The sequence below is a fragment of the Sorex fumeus genome, unplaced genomic scaffold (assembly GCF_029834395.1).
Source record: "Sorex fumeus unplaced genomic scaffold, SorFum_2.1 ptg000030l, whole genome shotgun sequence".
NCBI lineage: Eukaryota > Metazoa > Chordata > Mammalia > Eulipotyphla > Soricidae > Sorex > Sorex fumeus.
In genome coordinates, this window is record NW_026606087.1 from 16,798,669 (window position 1) to 16,820,435 (window position 21,767).

Genomic DNA, 21,767 nt, shown 5'->3' on the forward strand with positions numbered 1-21,767 from the left:
TGCCAGGAGAGATCCCTGGCGTCAATCAGGAGGGAAGACAGAGATGCTGAGAAGCAGGGGCTGGCTGCAGGGAAAAGGGCTTTGAGAAGTGACGAAAGTGGAGCCAGACCTGCGTGCAGGGCTGCTTTTAAGAATGCCCGCTGGATGAGGGCAGCTCCCGAGAACATTAGGGGGGCTCGAACCCGATGGTGGGGACAGGCAGGAGCACGCTGCTGAGGTGAAAGCATCGTCTTGGGACAGAAAGGAGAGTGCCGGGGAGCTGAGGAGAAACAAGGTATGGAGCACTGTCCCTGTGGACCGACGCACTGAGCCCGCCGGGTGATAGGCAATGATGATCCCTGAGTCTCATGGCCGGAGCTACAAAGTGAGTCCAGTCAGCATGGTTGGGTGGTTGCTGTGTTCCTTCTCCAGCAGGGAAGAATTGGGAAGGAGGTAATATTCACAACAGGATTGGTCTTTCTGTCAGGACCTCGAGTACCCCCATGCCTCCTCCTGGTTACTTTTCTTTGAGGGGGGTGGGGGAAGGGCCGAGGGGTGACCACTCTGGGCTGTGCTCAGGGCTGACTTCTGGTTTTGCACTCAGGGGTCACTCCTGATGGGGCTCAGTGCGGTAACTGGGATCGAACCCAGGTGCGTGCAAGGCAAGTGCTCTACCCATTGTATTATTTCCCTGACGCCATCCTGGTCACGGTTAACCCCAGGACCAGAGCATCTGAACCCGGCAGGGTCATCTAAGCAGGAACCTGGGCCACAGCTGGTGCTGTCTCTCGCCATCGGGCCAACTGACAGAGCCCTGAGATCCTCTTCTCTCCTTCCCCCCCTGCAGCTGCCTCACCCGGATATTATAGTAGCTCTACAATAAAGTTGTTTTCCTTTTTCCAATTGCTTCTCTTCCAATTCATTTTATTTTATTATTTTATTTTTTTGCTTTTTCGGTCACACCCGGTGATGCACAGGGGTTACTCCTGGCTCTGCACTCAGGAGTTACTCCTGGCGGTGCTCAGGGGACCATATGGAATGCTGGGAATAGAACCTGGGTCAGCCGTGTGCAAGGCAAACGCCCTACCCACTGTGCTATGATCATTTTATTATTTTTTTTAACTTCTTTCATGTAAAACATGAACTCAGTAAAGTGTAACAATCATACAAGGGAGGGGGTGGAGCGACAGTACAGTGGGTAAGGCACTCATGACCAACCTGGATTGGATCCCCGGGACCCCATATGGTTCCCTGAGCACTGCCAGGAGTAATTCTTGAGTACAGAGCCAGGAGTCACCCTGAGCACTACCAAGTCTGACCCCAAAACAAAACAAAGCAAAACAAATATACAAGGGAGCAGCTGATTGAAATTTTACAAGGGGGCATGCCCACATAAGCAGCACTTACATAAAGAAATAGAACATTCCGGTACTCCCTCCCAGCCACTGTCTGCAACCCAGCAGGGCAACCACTATGCTGACTTCTTGCCTCCTTGGATGCTCTACGTTGAACCCCATTAACATACATCAGTGTCGTCACACAATTAAGACTCTTCTGCAACCTGGCTTGGGTGCAGAATGCTGGGTTTGTACTATTCTTCCCTGTTGTCGGGGAGAGCAAGAGTTTGGTTGGTGGGTTTGCTCCTTTGCTTCACTTTATTATTCTGTAGCTAATTTATCGATCCACTCAACTACCGACAAGCATTTCTGTGATACGGATACTATCTTTCACATTAAATCTAAATCTGGCCCTTCTTGCTCTGGAATCTCAGTGGTTTCTGGGTGGTGGGTAAAGACCAACTTCGTGAGCAGAGTTTATGTCACAGGCTTTCATTAGGGGCTTCTGCTTCCCCTCTGACCTCTGCCCCATCGAGGCCTGGCGAGTTCAGTGAGGCTGTCACTTCTCAGCCTCCTCCTGCCACTGGTCTGCTGGCCAACGAGCACTCACCCTTCAGGAGCTGGTGCCATCATGGCCTGTCACTGCATCAGGCTTTCCCTGGCCTCCCTGGAGATTCGGATTCCTCTGGGATCCTGCAGTACCTTGGCCACAGCGCCACTAATGCCAGAGAGCAGGTCTGGTCTCATGGAGCCCAGAGCTCCACAGGCAGGGCTGGCGCCATCTCTGCTTCCCTGGGCAAGATGTGATGAGACACAGTCGTTTTCAAAGAGGGAATGAAACAGATTTGCCCAGGAGTCAGGAGAGTGACATTTTGGGGTCTCGGGACTCAGCTCACTCTGTTTTATTTTCTGGAGTAGAAAAAAGTTGTTAGTAGGTGTCAGAGTGATAGTACAGCGGGAAGGGAACTTGCCTTGCATACAGCTGACCCAGATTCAATTCCTGGCAATCTGGCATCCCATAGGGTCCCCCGAGCATCACCAGAAGTAATTCCTGAGTGCACAGCCAAGAGTAACCCCTGAGCATCACCAGGTGTGACCCAAATAGCAAAAAAAAAAAAAAAAGAAAAGAAAAGAAAGAAACTGCTAGTGGCAGAGTCTGTTAGTAGCAGACTTCGGCTCCTTAGTCCGGCGCTCCTGTCCCTTCTCTGCTCTGCTGTCCTGAGTCAGAGGTCCAGGCTGGGGCACGGGCTCAAAGGGTGGGAGTCTATGCTCTGCATGTGGGAGGCCCAGGGGTGACCCCCAGTACTGTACGGCTCCCCCAACACCACTGGGAGTGACCCAGTCACCGGATAGGGGCACCACTGTCTGTTGTCCCTCCCTCCCCGTCCAATAATGAGAATGAGGAATCAGCGCCCAGATTTCCACCAAGGATAGCCTGAGGCAAAGCTGGTTTCTTCAACATCTGGTAGCACAGCCAGGTGGACAGACAGTGGAGTGGGACAGGAGACGGAGCTAAGAGTTTTGGGCCGTGACAGGGAAGAGAAGACTCTGCCTTCAGTGGGAAATTCAAGGGCTCGTGCTATGACGGCCAGTTCACAGTGACAACTGAGCTGGGTGCTAGGAGAGAAGGTCCACGGAGGGCCTGGAGAGCAAGTGGCAGAGAGGCTGAGGAAGGCGCCACCATGTTCCACAGAGCCCAGTGCTCCTCAAGGGACAGCCCCGGGGGCGGCTGGCACTGACTCTGAGGAGAAGGCAGCTGGGAAAGGGGAGGCGGCTCCTGAGAGCAGCCGCCGTGGTAGAGCAGGAGAGATACAGTGGGGAAGGCGTTTGCCTTGCACAGGTGCAAGCCGGGGTCGATGCCTGGCATCCCATATGGTTCCCTAAGCACCACCAGGAGTGCAGAGCCAGGAGTAAGCCCTGAGCATCGCTGGGTGTGGCCCCAAACCAAACCAAACCAAACCAAACCAAACCAAACAGATAAACAAGAAGGAAATGCCGCCGTGGTCTGGGAGCTGCTGCAGCCCGTCCACGCACCCTGTTCTCTTCACACGCGAGACATGGTGGAAGAGGTGGTGGGGATCAAGACAGTCTCACCCGCAGTCCACCTCAGCCGACGGGGGGCCCACCCACCCGGGACACAAAGATGGTAGCAGAGGGGCTGGAGCAATAACACAGAGGGTAGGGCGTTTGCCTTGCACGAGGCCGACCCGGGTTCGATTCCCAGCATCCCATATGGTCCCCTGGGCACCGCCAGGAGTAACCTCTGAGCATCGCTGGGTGTGACCCAAAAAAGCAAAAAATATATATAAATAAAAAAAAAGATGGCAGCAGAGCAAAAATAATCCACCGGGTGGAGAGACAAAGTCCGAACGGGAAACAAGGGGCATGAATACTGGCCGGGGTAAGGCCTGAACCCGAAGACTCAGGCCACGAGTGTGTTGCTGGAGTGGTGGGCAGGGGCGGGAAAGCTGAAGGAAGCATCGGGCTGGAGTGACCAGCGAGCAGGGGGAATGAGTCGGGTTCTTTCCCCAGTGTGGATAACAACGGACGCTGTGGCACCTACGTGTCCTGATTCTGACCAAACCTTTGTGAGCAGGTGCTCGGCTCCTTTCGGCCCTCAGAGAGATCACACCCCTGCAAGAAAGTGGCCACGGCAGCCCTGGAGCAGCCCAGGCCTATGGTCTGAGAGGACTCCCGAGAGGAGGCGACGGCCACCTTCCCTCACCCTCCTGCCTTCTGTCCCCCAGCTCTCTGACCCTGGCAGCTGGACCAATGTAGGGCCTTCCTGCTAAAGCCTCCACCACAGGTGACGAACACCAGCCAGGCAGGACGCTCAGTCCAAGGGCTCATGCATCTGGGCGTGAGGCCCTGTGTTCAACCTCCATCCCATGAGAAGCTAAATAGACAAGAGGAGCGCAGGGACCCGCATTACTGAGGTCAAACCTGTCTAGAGACTCCCTCTGGGAGGACCTTGCTCCTCTTCCCCACCAGTGGCAGCATCTCTTCCTCCCAGAAACTTCCAGTAACAGACTCACTGCCCAGGACACCTGGAGGAACCAGGTCCTTCCTCCAATTCACCCCCAAAGCCCCATTAGTCCCCTGCTGGTCACCCCAAGGTCCCTGCCTGCTTCCACACCTGCCTCCTCCACTAGTGACAGTCGTGGGGCCAAAGCAACAATGCAGTGGGTAGGATGCTTGCCTTCCAGGCAGATGACCTGGGTTTGACCCACCCCCATATGAGCCACCAGGAGTGATTCCTGAGCGCAGAGCCAGGAGTAACCCCTGAGCATTGCCGGGTGTGGCTCCCCAAACCAAAATAACCAAAATACAAACAATAACAACAAATAACAAATAACCCAAAACAAAACCACCAGTGCCAGTGGCCCAGGGCAGGTGCTGTCTGTCCGATCCCCAGGCCCCTGAACTCCAGGGTCTGAGGGGGCTGGAAGCAAACCAGCCAGTCACAGGCCAGAGCCCAGATTCAGCCCACCCATCTGACTCCCAGACTGATGTCCTGCTCACTCTTAAGGGACCCTGGGAAGAAGTGACCTTCCTGTGCGGACAGCTGGGCCCCACTGCATTAAGAGGGAGTGCACTCCCAGTGGCCAGGAGCTTCCGAGCTGCTGGGCGGGTCCGAACATCTAGAAGAGAGGAAACACCTTGGGGTTGGAGTTGGGGTGGGATGCTGTGGCAGAGACAGAGTTAAGGAGCCTTTAGAGATGGTATAGCACGCAGCCAACACAGGTTCGACCCTGGCACCCGACACGCTCCCCTGAGCCCTGCCTGTAGTGACTCTGAGCACGGAACCAGGAGTAAGCCCTGAGCACCGCTGGGTGCCCTCCCCCCCCCCCCCCAAAGCCTCCAGGAAGAAGCACAATCTTCATCTGGGGAGGAGGGGGTTTGTGGTTGCCCACTAGGGGAACTTTTAGTCCTCTATGGAGAAACAATGATAATCACAAACCAAGGGACAGCTACCACATGCCCAGGACTTCGGGGAACATTATTAATCACCTTCACACTAACCCCATGATACTTGCCAGGTATTTATAGGTAAGAAATGAATGCTGGGGTCATGATTCAGAGACTCAGAAATAAATGTCGAAAGAGATCTACAAGTAGCAGAATTTCTCCTGGATCCCGCACAAGGCTGAGTCTTCCCAAACAACCTAGAGGGGTTGAATCCCTGCACCTGACAAACAGAGCCCTGGCAGCAGAAAACCTCCACACCCTACACTCACTGCCAAGCTCCCAGCCGGATCCCACTTCGGACGAGCCTCATCCAGAAATTAATCTGTGGTAAAACTCAGGTATGCGGGTTTGTGACTGAAATCTTCAGCTTTCACGGGGCCAAGGACAGGCGACCTCCCCCCATCTCCCTGTACTTCCGGAAGCCTGGCAGTCGCGCACAAAGCCACCAGTTAAGAATCTAACTCCAGCTGTATCACTCTGTTAGAAATTTTGGACACCTGGAGCGCGCAGCTGCAATCTGGACCTCGAGACACCTCAAACTCCGTAACACTGATAAGCCAGGAGCAGCACACCAGATTGGCTGTGAGAGAATGTAGAAGGCAGCCAATTTCAATTAACAGGATATAAACACAGAGGCTTAACCTGTAACAGCATCTCTGTAACCTCTTGTACAAGGGCTTAAGAGCTCCATGGTGAGATACAACAATCTTTACTAACTTTCTTCTAAGGAAACATTTTTTTGATCATTCTTTTAGCAAATTATTTATAATAAGCAATGTAAACTAAATGATTGTGAAAACTGGAAATAATGGTAGTGGGGAGGAGGTGGTGGGATTGGTGTTGGAATATTGAATGTCTAATTAAACTAAGGATGTAATAAAATGATTTTTTAAAAAAAGAAATGAAAGCTGGGATGGAACTTAATAACTCATAATTCAAGAGGCTGGAGCACAAGCTTCGTATGCAGGAGGCCCAGGTTCAGCCCCCAGAACCTCCTGGTCCCAAGGACCACTGGGAGCAAACCCAGAGTAGAGTCAGGAGTAGCCCCTGAGCACTGTTGGGTGTCACCCCCCCACACACCTTACTCCCCACAAAAAGCCCCCAAAGACATAAAAAAAAATAAGCATTAACACTATGGTAGACATATGACATAAACAATAATTAATCAATAAAAAAAGGAAACATGAAAAATAAAACAGGCTTAGGGAGTTCAGTGAAACGCTGAAGGGAGCTGGGGCCCAAGCCCAGGAATCTGGCCCGGTGCTTCCGGTGTGAGTTCTGATGCTCAGCCACCTTGGAGCAGGCCCGGAGGTTCTGCACAGCGGTGCTGCTGGGCACTGGGCAGGACAGTGGCCTGCCTGGCTCCAGCTGGGGAAGATCCGGGGACCCGCATCCTGGGGGTTCACACAGCCTGAGGGCACTGGCTGGCCCCTGTATCACTCCCGCTTGGTCCTACAAGAGCACCTCTGCCGGGGTGAGCACTGGCTAAGGAGGCTGGCTGGCCGGAGAGGGGGAGGGAGGCGCTGGCCTTCCTGGAAGCCCTCAGGAGAAGGTCAGCTGAGGTCAGGAGACTTTGGAGAGGTGACTAAAAACAGCCGCTGGGACAAGGGAGCGGGCCCCTGCCTCTCGGTTGGCTGCTCACAGACACAGGCGGGCCAGGAAGGCGAGGGGGCGGGGGTGGCAGGCCCTGAGTGACAGGCAGGGAGGAATCAGTGGGTTAATGTCTTTGGCCCTTGAGGCTGGGCAAACAGGCAGGTGGAGAGCTGGAAAGGTGGGGGCTCCGGGCGTCTGTTCCACGTCACCAGGCAGGAACCATGCGCTGGAGCAGCTCAAAGGGCCCGTCCTGGCCTGGGGGTGAGGGTGGGGAGCGGCATGAAAGACCCTAGCGCCTCTTCATTTCAAAGGTGTCTGATATGGAAGGCTGGGAGAGGCCTCTCGCTCTGGGGGCAGTTCAGGGGCTGAGGGGCCGTGGAAAATGTCACCCCCTGGACAAAGGCTGAGAGTCGATCGATTTTGAGGAACGGCTGAGAGAAGCCCTATGGTGGGAGCTCTGGTTCCAGCTCCGACCGTCTTTTTTTTGCTTTTTGGGTCACACCGGCAATGCACAGGAGTTACTCCTGGTTCATGCACTCAGGAATTACTCCTGGCGGTGCTTGGGAGACCATATGGGATGCTGGGAATCGAACAGAGGTCGGCTGCTTACAAGGCAAACGCCCTACCCGCTGTGATATTGCTCCAGCCCCCAGCTCCGTCTTGCTGGAAAGCTTCCCAAAGGCCAAAGTGAGGTGCCCTGTGCTCGGGGGACCCTTCTGGGGCTTGTGCCTATAGCGTGGGGCAGTTGTCTCGGAAGCAGCTGCCGCTCGGGCTCTGTGCCCGCTCCTGGCTCACTGCCATGAGGTGCATGCTCTGGGGGGGAGGGGGTGTCCTGGGAAATCTCTCTGGTTAGCGGGTGTGCTGGGGGTACCAGGCAGGCTGTCGAGGCGGCAGTGCTGGGGCTGAGAACTCTCTCCCAGAGGCCAGCCAGCAGCCGGGACGGTCTCTGCGGGGTAGGGGGAAGCAGCCCGCAGGCCTCTGCCATGTGTCAGCTCACAGGCGCTCTGAACAGTGACCTCTGCCGGAATGGGGGCCTGCTCTGGTGCCTGGACATGACACACGGTGGCAGATGCTGCCCTCACTGTCCCGAGCAGAGGCTGGCATGGGCGGGCCGATGCGGGGAATGGGGCCTCTCCCCATGGGAGGGGAGCCAGTCACCCCATAGAACCAGGAGGCTGACTGTGTGCCAGGACTAGCCAGGGGTTGGGCATCTGTCAGCCACGGTCCCTTGCCTTGCTCTTGGCATCCAGTCAGGAAGCAGGCCTGCCCCTCCCGCCCCCCAGAGTTCAGGGGCCATGACAGCAAAGGACCACCAGCTTCTGACCCCATATCCAGGAGGAGGGGGTGGGGAGGCAGCCTGGGAGACACAGGCTAGTGGAGATGGAAAGGTCTCCCCTGTCCCCCAGACCTGCCCTGTGATCACCGGGATAAGGGGACACTGGGGCGATCAACACTCAAAAACTCTCGCAGGGCAGGAGTGATGGTGCAGTGGGTAGGGAGCTTGTCTCGCACATGGCAGATCTGGGTTTGATCCCCAGAAACCCATATGGTGCCCTGAGCACTGCCGGGTGTGACCCAGAAACCAACGCAAATCAACAAAAAGAACTCTCCCGGAGCCCACCAGCAAGGGGCTGGCAGGGCAGCGCACGCACAGACCGAACACACCAGGGCCCACCAGTGCTCCCCCACAGTGGCTCCCGTCCTAGGCTCGGCTCTCGGCGCAGCCTGCCCTCACCTCCCTCCAGCAGCTCCTTGACGGTGCGGTAGTCATCGGCAAGCACGGCGTAGTGCAGGGCGGTGCAGCCCTTGAAGCTGGCGCGGTTATTCAGCCGGTTGTTGAAGTCGTCCTCTCTGGTGACCAGCACTGTGGGGAGAGCGACATGGGATCTTCCGTTAGCCAGACACCGCGAGAACCCATCTATGCCCTCTGGCTCGGGGCACTCACCTGCCAAACACACAAAGGCACCTCATAGGCGGCTGACCTGCTGTGCAGTGTGAGGACCAGCTGTGCAGAGGCTGAGAGTGGCACCTGTGTCCACGCACGCATGCACGCCTGCTGGGAGGAAGGGCCACCAGCATACTGGGACCGTCCCTGACCTCCCCCAGTGAAAGGAACAGACAACAAACAGAGGGGGATGGTTCTGCTGCGATAAATGCTGTGTTAGAGTGAAAGGGGCGCTTAGCTCAATGTGGGCCTGGGGAGAGCGTGAGATGACCAGAGATTTGGAAGGGGGCAGGGAGTCATCTGTGGGGAGAGGCGTGTACGGGGCAGAGGAACCACACGCCCTCTGCTTTGGAATGTTTAAAAGCGAGTGAGTCGGGCCTGAGGAGAGTTTGCGGGGAGCCTGCCCCAGCGCCACAGGGTCCTCTAAGCCCTGAGCACACAGCAGCACCATGCACGCTCACGCACACTCACACACACACACTTGTGCGTGCATGATGTGTGCATATGTATAGTGAGTATCAATATTATTTTGTAAGCAACTTTTAAAATTTTGTAAACAACTTTTTTAATTTATAAAAGCCATGCCTAAGGCCGGAACAATAGTATGTCGGGTCAGGCGTTTGCCTTGCAAGTGGCCGACCGGGTTTGATTCCCGGCATCCCATATGGTTCCCCCAGCTCCGCCAGGAGTAATTCCTAAGTGCAGAGCCAGGAGTAATCTCTGAGCATCACCAGGTGTGACTCAAAAGCAAAAAAAAAAAAAAAAGTCTGTACCCATAATATTTGACTATAATCACGGTCCTCCTGTTGTTCATCGATTTGCTCGAGCAGGCCCAGTAACGTCTCCATCATGAGACTTGTTGTTACTGTGTTTGGCATATTGAATACGTCACGGGTAGCTTGCCAGGCTTTGCCGTGCGGGTGAGATACTCTCAGTAGCTTGCTGGGCTCTCCGAGAGGGGCAGAGGAATCGAACTCGGGTCGGTCATGTTGGCTGCTTGTAAGGCAAATGCCCTACTGCTGTGCTATCGCTCCAGCCCTTGACTATAATAAAATTTAAAAAAAAGTCATGCATAATTTTTTTTTTGGAGGGGGTGGTGCACAACCAATTATGCTCAGGGCTTACTGCTGGCTCTGGCCTCAGGAATTATTCCTGGTTGTGCTCAGGAGACCTTATGGAAAGCCAGGATCAAGCCCGGGTGGGCTGCATGCAAGGCAAGTGTCCCATCGACTATACTGTTCTCTGGCTCAGTCATACCTGTTTTGAATCTACATAAAAGTACAACGACAGAGGGATAAATCTCAGAAACCTGAGCACTGACATGATTTGGGCCTACCTCTCTGAGACTGTGTTTATCCTGCATGTCCCACTTACTTTTTTTTCCCTGCTCAAGCCAAGGTCATCGAGCGGTGATGCCTGTGGGACTGGCCTCGGCCCCCTGGCCACAGTCAGCACCAACCTAGGGATGCCGCCCTGCAAGCCTCTGGCAAGAATGAAGTCCAGGACGCACGTCGCCAGAGCACCATCCTACTTTCTTTGGGTCTACTGAGTCACAGTGAACCAGCTGTTCTGCAGTGGAAGGGGGCTCTGTGCATGGACCCCACACACACACCACCACCACGAAGTGTCTGCTGACCTTTCCCATCCCTGTGAAAGTCCCGCAGTGCCTATACACGGGGGCCGAGCCATGTGTGCAGGCACTGAGCTGGGTGGTGCTGTCCAAAGTCAACTGTGAAACATTTCTCAATTTCTGAATCATCCCGGGAGCTGCACCCACTTTACAGAGGAGGAAGGTGAAGTTCTGAAGGGAGCCATGATGCATCGATGGGAGAGCCAATCTGGTCCAGCCCCTGGCAGTAAAGTTCTCGGCCCAGCATCCCGCCTCACGAGCCCTGTCCACATCCTGCAGAATCCTGTGCTCCTGAGCACTCTCGCTCTGCTCTGCCAAACGAGTGACCACGGGGGTGGGTGGGGGTGGGGAGGAGGGCTGAGGCGGGGAGGCACTGCATGGCGGCCCCCCCAGGGCCGCAGAGACAAGGCTGACTCACCAGTTGGCCACCAACGTGGTCTTTTGAGGGCCCACGTTTACAGCTGGCTCTCAGCCAGTGAAGCGTCCCCTCCCCAACAAAGACATCGGGCGGCCTGTCGGCGCCTCCCGTGCTGGCCCTCTCCAGCAGGCCAGAGAACTGAGCCCGGACACTACCCCATGGCTGGGAATGGGATGGGAGCGAAGGCACTGGATCTGGGCTCTGCCACTGACCCAACCCCTCAGTCTGCCAAACGGGTCTGACCTGCAGCGACCTGAGGAGAACTGAACATTTATTTTTCTTGTGCTTTTTTTAAAAAAATTTTTATAGAACCGAACATTTTAAGTATTGTGAGTCTAAATCTGATTGAAGCTTATGAAAAGCATCATCACAAACATTTACTAATGTTGCTTCCTCCCTTGGGTTGGGTTCCGGGGCAAGGCTCCTGTGCTCAGGGGGCTAAGTCTATTAGGGGAGATGTGGGGTGGGGGGAAGGTAACTGAGGGACTGGAGTGGGTAGGATACGTGCCTGGTACACAGAGCCAACTGAAGTCCAATTCTCAGCATCCCATGTGGTTTCCAGAGCCTTGCTAAGGTGATCCCTGAGCATAGCCAGGTGTAGCACAGAAAGGAGGGAGGGAAGGAAGGAAGGAAGGAAGGAAGGAAGGAAGGAAGGAAGGAAGGAAGGAAGGGAGGGAGGGAGGGAGGGAGAAAGAAAGAGAAAGAAAAGAAGAGAAAGGAAAGAAGGGAGGAAGAAAGGAAGAAAGGAAGGAAGGAAGGAAGGAAGGAAGGAAGGAAGGAAATAGGAAAAGGACAAAGGTATATGAATGGTGGTCTCCAGACGCCAAAGGTTTAGTTTCCTAGAGCTGAAGGTGGAGCAGGCAGCTGCTGATTAAAGAACTCCTCTCTCAGGGCTGGAGAGATAGCACAGCGGGTAGGGCGTTTGCCTTGCATGCTGCCGACCCGGGTTCGATTCCCAGCATCCCATATGGTCCTCTGAGCACCGCCAGGAGTAACTCCTGTGCATCGCCGGGTGTGACCCAAAAAGCAAAAATAAATAAATAACTCCTCCCTCTCTTTCTGAGTCATTTCACTTAACATGATACTTTCCATGTAGTACCACTTGTATGTAAATTTCATGACTTCGTCTTTTCTAACAGCTACATAAGAGTGCACTCATCTGGGGAACATAACGTAACAAAATAGGAGACTAACACCCAAGAATGGCCGAGATTAGTACCAGGAATTTTGTTCCATGGCTTGGAGGCCAGCCACACATGCTAGGGGAAAAGGGAGCTCAGATAGAGAAGGGAGCACCAAATAAAGGGTGTTGGGAGGATCCTCCCAGGATGGGAGAAGCATGCTGAAAGTAGACTATAGACCAAACATGATTGCCACTCAATGCCTCTTTTGCAAACCACAACACCCAATAGGAGAGAGAGAACAAAAGGGAATGACCTGCCACAGAGGCAGGGTGGGGTGGGGGGGAATGGGGGGTGGGAGGGATACTGGGATCCATGGTGGTGGGAAATGGGCACTGGTGGAGGGATGGGTATTTGATCATTGTATAACTGAAACCCAAACACAAAAATTTGTAAGTCTAGAACTGTACCTCATGGTGTCTCACTAATAAAAATTAAAAATAAATAAATACATAAAAAAAAAAAAGAACTCCTCCCTTAGGCTCAGCCTCTGCACGCTGGGACGAGCTTAGACTACGGAGCATCTCCTAGTGCCCTGGATGTCAAGTCTTTCCTTGTTTTCTTTTTTAAGAATCAGATAGTGACTAGGGTACTAAGAGCCTAATCATGCAGAGACGTTAATCACGAATCATGTGGACTCCAATCATGATGTACTATCTGCCCCCTGAATGGAGGAATAGGTAAGGTAAGGGTTAACCTACCTGACGATCATGGTTTTTTTTTTGTTTGTTTTAATGGGCCACATATGGCGGTGCTTGGGGTCTGGGGATTGACCCCCAGCCTCCTGTACGCAAGGCCTGTACAGTAGCTCTGCGAGCCATCTCCTGGGTCTGGCCTGGACATTTCAGGATGGGGAGCATGTCCCAGGAGAGTGCCGCTATGGCTATGACGATAGACATGAGAATGGACCCTTCTTTCCATCGGTGCAATGGAGCTCACTGTGGAGCACTGGCTGTGCCCAACTGAGGCTTTGGATTTGATTCTTGACAATGGGGGAAAAATTTTTTTTAAGGATTTTTATTTTCAACAAATCATGTGTGTGCACTTTACAGGCCAGAGAGCACGTCAAGATAAGTGCTCCCTGCCCAGAGGGTGACTAGTGCAGGGGGAACAGTAGATGGTCTCCAGTGAACAGAGGGAGGGAGACAGAAGAGTTGAGTGGCCTGTCCACCTCACACGGCTGGCTAGAGGTGGCCTTGCCCTGGAGGGTGCCCCAGCCTGCTGGTTCTGGGTCCCTCCTGCACAGCCCTTGCCAATGCCTCTAGGGTCAGCGGGGCTGACCGGAATGCAAGCTCAGGGTCTAAGCCAAATTCTTTTCTGTTGTTTTTCTACTTGGGGGGCCACACCTAGCAGTGCTCAAGGGCTGCTCTGTGCAGGAATGAATCACTCCTGGCAGTGGGGCTGCGGGACCAGGTATAGTGCCGGGGACTGAACGTAGGTTGCCTGCTTCTGAGCCAAATTCTCATCTAGAGTCTCCAGAAAGACCAGGGAGACAGTTAGGTGGGCTGAGCGCCTGCTTTGCTTGCGGGAACCTGGGTTTGATCCTGGCACTGCAGCGGGATTGATCCATGGCACAGCTGGGAATGGGCCTAAACACACACACACACACACACACACACACACACACACACACAAACACACAGATACAAAGATATAAACACTGCTGCCAGGGACTGGTCTTAGGGTTGGTGCCTGAACTCATGGCTTTCTCAAAACCAGGCTCACTGATTCTGTCCCTGTGAACACTATCCTGTCCCTAGGCCTGCAGCTGCCTCCTGGGCCTCTGTGCACAGAGACGGCCCAGGGACAGACAGAGACGTCTATTCAAAGCTTATATTCCAGTGAGGACTTGGGTTGTTTTCCACCAAGGGCCGGGTGAGAAGGCGCTTCCTGGAGAGAGCAAGGCCTCCTTCCTCCCCAAGCCCTACCTGTTCTCCAAAGCCCGAGACCAGGCGGCCTCTTCTAGGAGGCTCAGCCCGGGACACTTGTCCTGTTGAAATGTTTTAGAATTTCCCTTTGGTTCTGATTCCCCAGTTCAAGTCTAGGTTCCTTCGGGATGAGAGTAACTTCCAGCATGTTGCCTGAGCACCAGGCACACATGAGACTTCACACAATAAGCCCGAGAGTGTGCGCGGCCAAATACCTCCCTCTGTGCATCCCATGTGAGGAGATGCACATGCCCAGGCTCTGGCAGCAGCCAAAAATGGGCACGCCCCTTGGAGAGCAGTCTCTCAGAACTGACCTGAGGGTGAGGTCACGCTTCTCAGTGGAGAGGACATGGCGTTGGCAAAGGCCAGAGGGGGTTGAGTGCAGAGCCTGAAGGCTGACAGAACAAGTGGGGAGAAAGGAGGTTGTCCAGGCTGGAGAGCACTAACCCCACGAGGGCCCTGGGCTTCCCTGAGAGCACACAATGTGCACACAATGGTCCTTGTTAAGAAATTAAACAGCACTGGGGATAAGATGAACAGTAAACCAGGAATCAAGATAAGTGGGTTCATAAAAAGCGTCTTGACAATATCTGTACCTCAGATACCCAATCTTACTTCGTTAATTTTATCTTTTCTTAGCAGGGTGCAGTGCACTAACCCTGAGGGGCGAGAAATCATCAGGCCACCTGGAGGTGCAGATACCCTGTGTGCACTAGACTCCAAGCTCGCCTCCTTGCGCCACATGGCCCCTCCATCCTAACTAGCTCTAGGTGTGGTCCTAGTGACCCTGGAACCACATATGGGCACTGAACTGTCCAACCTGCACGGCTGGGCTGAGAATTGGAGAAGGTTCCAGATACTCCCCCAGAATGTTGCGTGGGAGGCATCTCTCCTCCCCACAAAACACATTCAATGCAAACCTAACTGAAACATGGATTTAATTAGATATTTATGGGCAATGCATCTAAGTCGATATTTCTGCAAAGAAAATATACCAAAAAAAGCGTGTAAGAAGATGCTCAATATCATTAAATCATTGGGAAATGCACATCGAACTCACATGGAGATAAGACTTCACAGTCACTGTAATGACAACTAAATGCAAATATAGACACAGTTGTCGGAGCTGATCTTTGATGAGAATTTAAATTGGGGAAGCCCCTATGGAAACAGTATGAAAATTCCCTTTTAAAAAAAGGGAGATGGAACTATGCTAGCAGTGGAACATGACTGAGCCATTAAAAAGATAAAATGTTGGGGCTAGGACGATAGCACAGTAGGTAGGGCTTGACTGCTGTACTCAGGAATGATTCCTGAGTGCAGAGCCAGGAGGAAGCCCTGAGCACTGTCGGGTGTGGCCCAAAACAAAACAAAATAGAAAGATGAAATGTGCCATGGGAACCAAAATGACTGGAATTTGGGGTGATTAGGCTGAAACAAGGAAATGAAGTGTGCCAGAGTTCCACTCATTTGTGCAACATAAGTTACAAGGCAAGTGACCTGGCAAACAATGGCAGCGAGGCTGCAGAAACCACAGAGGTTACTGGAGAGAAGGGGATGGTGGTGGGAGGGTCAGGGGAGGGACAGGGGAGTGATCTTTTGGGGTGGGATGGTTCTGGGACTTAGGTGGTGGCAGAGTTGAATCCTGTACACCTAGAGAGGTGTCACGTCATTCTCTTTGAATTCTATAATATTTTAATCTAATAATAAATCCATTTTTATTTATTTATCTATGTATTGCTTTTTGGGTCACACCCAGCGGTGCTCAGGGGTTACTCCTGGCTCTGCACTCAGTTATTACTCCTGGCGGTGCTGGGGGATCACATGGGATGCTGGGAATTGAACCTAGGTTGGCCGCATGTAAGGCAAACGCCCTACCTGCTGTGCTATCACTCTAGCCCCAATAAATCCACTTTTAGAGAAGAAAAAGCAGGGGCTGGAGTGATAGTACAGCAGGTAAGGCACTTGCTTTACAAGCAGCTGACTTGCATTTGATTCCCGGCATCCCAGATAGTCCCCAGAGCCCACCAGGGGTGATCCTTGAGTGCAGAGCCAGGAGCTAGCTCTGACACTGCGGGTATGGCGCCCCCAAATAAAACAAAGCAAAAGAAAAGCATAAGGAAATAATAAAATCAAGCTGTAAAAAATAATTTGCAATAACATGATATGTAAGAGTTATTGATAAACTTAAAATACAGCAAATGCTAGTGAGATTGGGAGAGAGTGAATCCCTCAGACATGGTTGGTGGGAATCTAACAGTGCACTGGAAAACAATCTCTAAAGGCTAAGCACACAGTTACAATATGACCCAGGTAGTCTACTCCTTAAGTGTAAGTCCACGAAAATGGGAAAGATTACATCTACATTAAAAAAAAAAACCTGACCATAAACATTGTAGTTGTATTATTCACAGTAGTGATAAGTAGAACCAACTTAAATGTTCCTTGATTGGTAAACAAGTTGGCAAAATGGATAGACAAAATGCGGTATGTCTATTTGTGAAATATTACTCAGGCATAAAAAAGAGATGAAGTGCTGATAGTAGATTCACACATTCAATATGAATGAAGAGAAAGAAGCCAATCATGAGAGACCACACATTAGATATTTCAGATATCCAGAAGGGGCCAATCTATGGAAAGAACCACAGAAAGTGGGGAGGTATTTGTCTAGGGCTAAGGGGAAGTGGGAAAATGGAGAATGACTGGGGGTAATGAAAAATGTTCTAAAATGGACTATAATGGTGATGTTCTAAAATGGTAGTGGGAGGGGGTAGGAGAGACAGTACAGAGGGTAGGGCATTTGCCTTGAACCTGGTCAACCCAGGTTCGATCCCCAGCAACTTATATGGTCCCCGAGCCTGACAAGAGTGATCCCTGAATCCAGAGCCAGAAGTAAGCCCTGAGTGTGGCCAAATACCCCAAAGTAAAGAAATAAAAAATAAAATGGTGCTAGCAGCCTCACTCTTGCAAATATACAATAAAGCCCTAGATGACATGCTTTAAATGACTGAAATATAGAAACATCAGTGGCAAATCACTTCATCGCAAATAGGAACCTCTGGGTTCAATCCCCAACACCTTCGCCCCTTTCCCTTTCAAGAAAAATGCATGTATGAAAGGAGCTGAGCACGTTACATGGCATGTCATGTGATTCCATGAATGAGAACATTGAAGAATCCTTTCTTCTGTGCGCCACTGTAACAATGGCAAGAACCACCAAATACGTCAGCAGGGGGTCACAGAGCGTCCAGTGGACTAAGCCCTTCTCCAGTACCCAAACAGAACCGTAACAGAGAGGAGCCGGAGAGACAGCACAGTGGCGAGGCCACTTGCCCTGCACCAGCTGACCAGGTTCAATCCCCAACATCCCATATGGTCCCCTGAGCCCAGCAGGAGCGATACCTGAGCACAGGGCCAGGAGTAAGCCCTGAGCAATGCCAGTGCAGCCCCAAAACAAAACAAAACAAAAAAAAACCCCAAAAAAACAAGAAACTCGGGGCTGGAGCAATAGCACAGCGGGTAGGGCGTTTGCCTTGCATGCGGCCAACCCAGGTTTGATTCCCAGCATCTTTCATGGTCCCCTGAGTACCGCCAGGAGTAATTCCTGAGTGCAGAGCCAGGAGTGACCCACAAAGCAAAAACCCAACCAACCAAACAAACAAAAAACAAAAAACAAGAAACTCAACACAGAACTTGAAGTCATAAGGAAATGGCAGCCTTCCTTCATCAACTACTAATTCTACACCAGGGGCTGTGCTAGGCACACCACAACTCTTTTCCTTGCAAGAGCCAACACCAGGCTGTTGTTATTACTGCCGTTGGCATCAGTGTTTGGACTGAACAAACAGAGACGCTGGGGCTTAGAGAGGTGAGGCGACAACCTCAGGTCACACCCCCAGTCAATGAGCGAGTCAGATGCTTCCGCTCTGGAGCCCATACTGGCTCTTGATGTGATTAAAAGGTTTCACCCTTTTACATTTCTCTACTTCCTATCGATCTTCTCTGAATCGAGCAGCTTGGTTTTCGCTGCTTTCCCTCTCCTCTCTGCATCCGAGGAATGTCTCGCCTCTGTCCAACTCGTGACCATTTTCTTTGGCCACAGTTCCGTGTATTTGTTGGCTGCTATGTGGCACGTGCTCGATAAAAACACTGCAGTGAACATGTGGGTTCCCGTGAAGGACAGTCACTGTGCTTCACAGAGAAGCTGACAGGGACAAAAGAGGCAGAGGGCGCGATGAGGAATACGGCCCTGAGGAATCACCCAGGTGGAAGATGGAAGGTCACCGGGTACCCTAGGTTGATACTGGATAGCCTGGATGACTCAAGGACAGCCTTCCCCTGTTTTACCGCCCCCCCCCCCCACTTTATTTATTAGTGGGGGGAGGGCGGGGTGGAGGGAATAGGGCCCTATATGGCAGTGTTCAGGGTTTACTCCTGATTGTGCTCAGGGATCACTACTGGCAGTGCTTGAGGGACCATATGAGATGCTGGGAATCAAACCACAAGCAAGGCAAGTGCCCTGACTGCTGTACTATCGCTCTGGTCCTACCTCACTTTTAAAAAAACGCAATGAGGGGCTGGAGCAATAGCACAGCAAATAGGGCGTTTGCCTTGCATGCGGCCGACCTGGGTTCGAATCCCAGCATCCCATATGGTCCCCTGAGCACCGCCAGGGTAATTCCTGAGTGCAGAGCCAGGAGTGACCCCTGTGAATTGCCAGGTGTGACCCAAAAAGCAAAATAAACAAATAAACATTTAAAAATACAATGAAAAATGCTCACATAGTTCCCCCCACTCCAAAGGGGGAAGGGTTTCTGCCTTTCTCTGGAATCTAGGTTTAAGGAGACCCCACAACCACAAAAAAAAAAAAAAAGACTCCTCCCTGTTTTCCTTTCCCCAGGATCTGTGTGGCTGGGAAGAGCGGAAAGGGTTAGCACCAAACTTGGTGCACACAAGGAGCCATCCTTTCTCTTCGTTAAACAAATTCTTCTATGAATTCCACCACTTTCTCTCTGGTCCCTAACTTTCAATGATGTTGTGCACGCCTGTGCCCGCCTGTGCACACCTGTGCCCACAAAGCTACTGGTGACTCCCAGGAATGGCTGTTAGAAGCTCGTTCTCACAGACCCATGCCCTCTGCTTGGGGGCAGCGAGCTTCCTCCTGAAGAACAGGAGCCCAGGGGCTGGGACCCAGCTCAGAGGCAGAGAGTTTGCCGGGCATGCATGAGGCACTCGCTTTAGTCCCTAGCTCTGCAAGAAACAAAACAAAACAAGAACCTGGGGTGGGGGGGGGGGGGTCAGGAAGACTGGCAAGGGCTGGTGCCACACCTGGCGCACACAAGGAGCCAAATTTGACCTCTGGCACCTCACCACCAGCCCACAATGAAACCAGCGGGTCACACCACGAGGCTGATTGTCCGCGAGAACCACAGACCCCCAGGTACTGCTGGGGAGCCCCCTCTGAAATAAACAAAAGTACCAGCCCCTGCTTATTTCCTTACTACCTTAAACCCAGAGGAGGTCACACACAGTAGAGTTAAGAAAAAAGGTGGGTGATTTGGGGACCAGAGCAGCAGTACAACAGGTAGGGCACTTGCCTTGCATGCTGCCAACCCATGTTCGATCCCTGGTATCTCATATGGTCCTCTGAGCAATGCCAGGAGTAATTCCTGAGCATTGAGGCAGGAGTAACCCCTGAGTATCAGGTATAACCCAAAACCCAAAACAAAAACAAAAACAAAAAACAGTGGATGACTTCAACAGATTTCATCACTCACTCCAGTGACGACACCCCAGGGCCATCTTCCCACTTTCACCCCAAACCCAACTTCTGCCCCCCGCCCAGGAATGGGAAGGGGAGAGTGGGGAGGCTGGCTGGCCTGCAGCTTTAAGGCAGGTGGGAGTCCTGCCCATGACTAAAAAGCTAAGATACTGGCTCTGGCCCAGGTCCCCCCTTTGCCTGGAGACACAGGTGGCACCTTCCATAGTCCAAGTCTCACTTTACAAACTTCAAATCCGAAGAATGGGGGTAACTTCTACAAAGTTTGTTACTCTGGGAGGTGGCAGATGTGGTTCAAGTGGCAGACAGTGTTTTCTGCATGTCTGAAGCTGGGTTGAACCCCCAGCTCCACGTGGCCCCTCAGTAGCCCTGCTGCAAACCTGTGGCTGTTAAGCAGAGCTGGGGGGGGGGTGGCCCCTTCAATGGGAAAAAAAAAGTCAGGGTTTTTTTTTTTAAAACCTTATTACCTACACACCCTTCAATACGCCATGAGTACCCGAACTCCCTGAGCAGTGGCAAGCTCGCAAGCATCTGCTTCCTTTTGATTTGTCTTGTAATTACTCTGAGCACCCCCAGCTGCTCCCCGTGACACCCCCCAGCCCCACTCCCCAGACCCCACCCGAACAGAGGCACTACTCTTTAGCTCCGGGGTCCCAGGGCACGGCTGGTAGAGAGGAAGGCGCAGACCCGCCTGGCCACTCTGCCCGCCTGCTCCTGGCTTAGCCAAACTTGGTCCCGCTGCTCCCAGCCCATGCCCACACCTGCTCGCTCGGCTCTGCCTTTTCTTCAAGATGTTTAAAAACTCCCAATAAAAAACAAATACAAAATGCTGTAATTAATAGCCAATTCCAAGCCAACCCAGCATCGCTACTAATAAACCTCAACACTTGCAAAAAGAACAATAAATTCTGCCCCTCTCTGGTTCGGAGGTGGCCTCTTTTATGCACTCCGTGTGTGTCTGTATGTATACGGGTAAGTGTGTCTACATATATATTTATTTCCCTTTATTTCCCATCCAGGGAGGGGCAGAATAATGAACCGCGTGCGTCAGGGAAGATGAATCTGAGATACTAGGGAGCAGTGCAGTAAAAAGATTAAAGTGTTATTATTGTTGGGTTTTTTTCCCCCATGGTCCATTGTGACAGCTCGACCGTCATCTGTAAAAAATGTCTCGGCGAGAGATAATCATCGGAAACTCAATAAAGCGTCAGGGGGAGCCTCAGCCCCCATCAATCACTGGGTGCCTGGAAAATTTCAGCCCTCTGTCTCCCTTCCTGCTATCCATATAAATGTCTCTAATATATTTTGTGTGGTGTGTGGGACCCATCCTTGACTTGGAACTTTTGATGAAAAAAATATTTATACACAAAATATGTAAATCAGTTCCAAATCAGGAGGCCACTTCTTGGCTACCCAGCCTACTTTTTCTTTTCACAAGTGCATCAAATTTATTAATCAAAGACGCCGACTCGTCTACTCCCTTGCCGAGCCTAATGCGTCCGTGGGTTTGGAGGTCTAAAAGGGCGGCGACAATGAACCCAACGGCTGATACACTTAATCCTGAAGCTGGCCACAGGCTGATGGCGTGGGAGTGCCCAGGTGATTCCTGCTGACTCTGGCGTGGCCAGTGCCGCAGAGACACAGCACGTGGAATCACAGGCCCTGCAGGTGCGACAAGGCTCTGACAACGACGAGGAAGAGATGGGGACGTTATTAGAAATAATAACTTGTCCGAACTGCTTGTGGCCTGGCGGATTCCCAAGCCTGCCCGGCCTTTGGACAAGCGGGGTTCTGAGCTGCCTCAGTGGGGCATACGCAGGCAGGGATGATAGCAAGGCTCTCGACAGGGGCAGGACGCAGTGCCATAGCTCTCTGCCTCAGTTTCCTGTAGTGCTGACATCTGCTTGCTGTGAGCATCAGAGTTCAAGGGCAATTAAGTGTCACCCACTGGAGCCAGCATCTTTCTCATCACCAACCTCACAGTCATCACTGTCACCGTCATCGT

General features: G+C 52.3%; 1 protein-coding gene and 1 non-coding gene across 2 annotated transcripts in view; both read right to left on the bottom strand.

The window, feature by feature from the left end:
• The window catches only part of CLPB (ClpB family mitochondrial disaggregase), a 143,761-nt gene that overhangs the window by 58,934 nt on the left and 63,060 nt on the right, over window positions 1-21,767 (bottom strand). The window contains exon 5 of the mRNA XM_056116115.1: window positions 8,614-8,742. Coding sequence (XP_055972090.1) covers window positions 8,614-8,742 — 129 coding nt within the window. The remainder of the gene's footprint in view (window positions 1-8,613; window positions 8,743-21,767) is intronic.
• Window positions 12,625-12,760, bottom strand: LOC130025624 (U8 small nucleolar RNA). The gene has a single exon (XR_008792757.1). It is a non-coding gene; the product is annotated as a U8 small nucleolar RNA (small nucleolar RNA).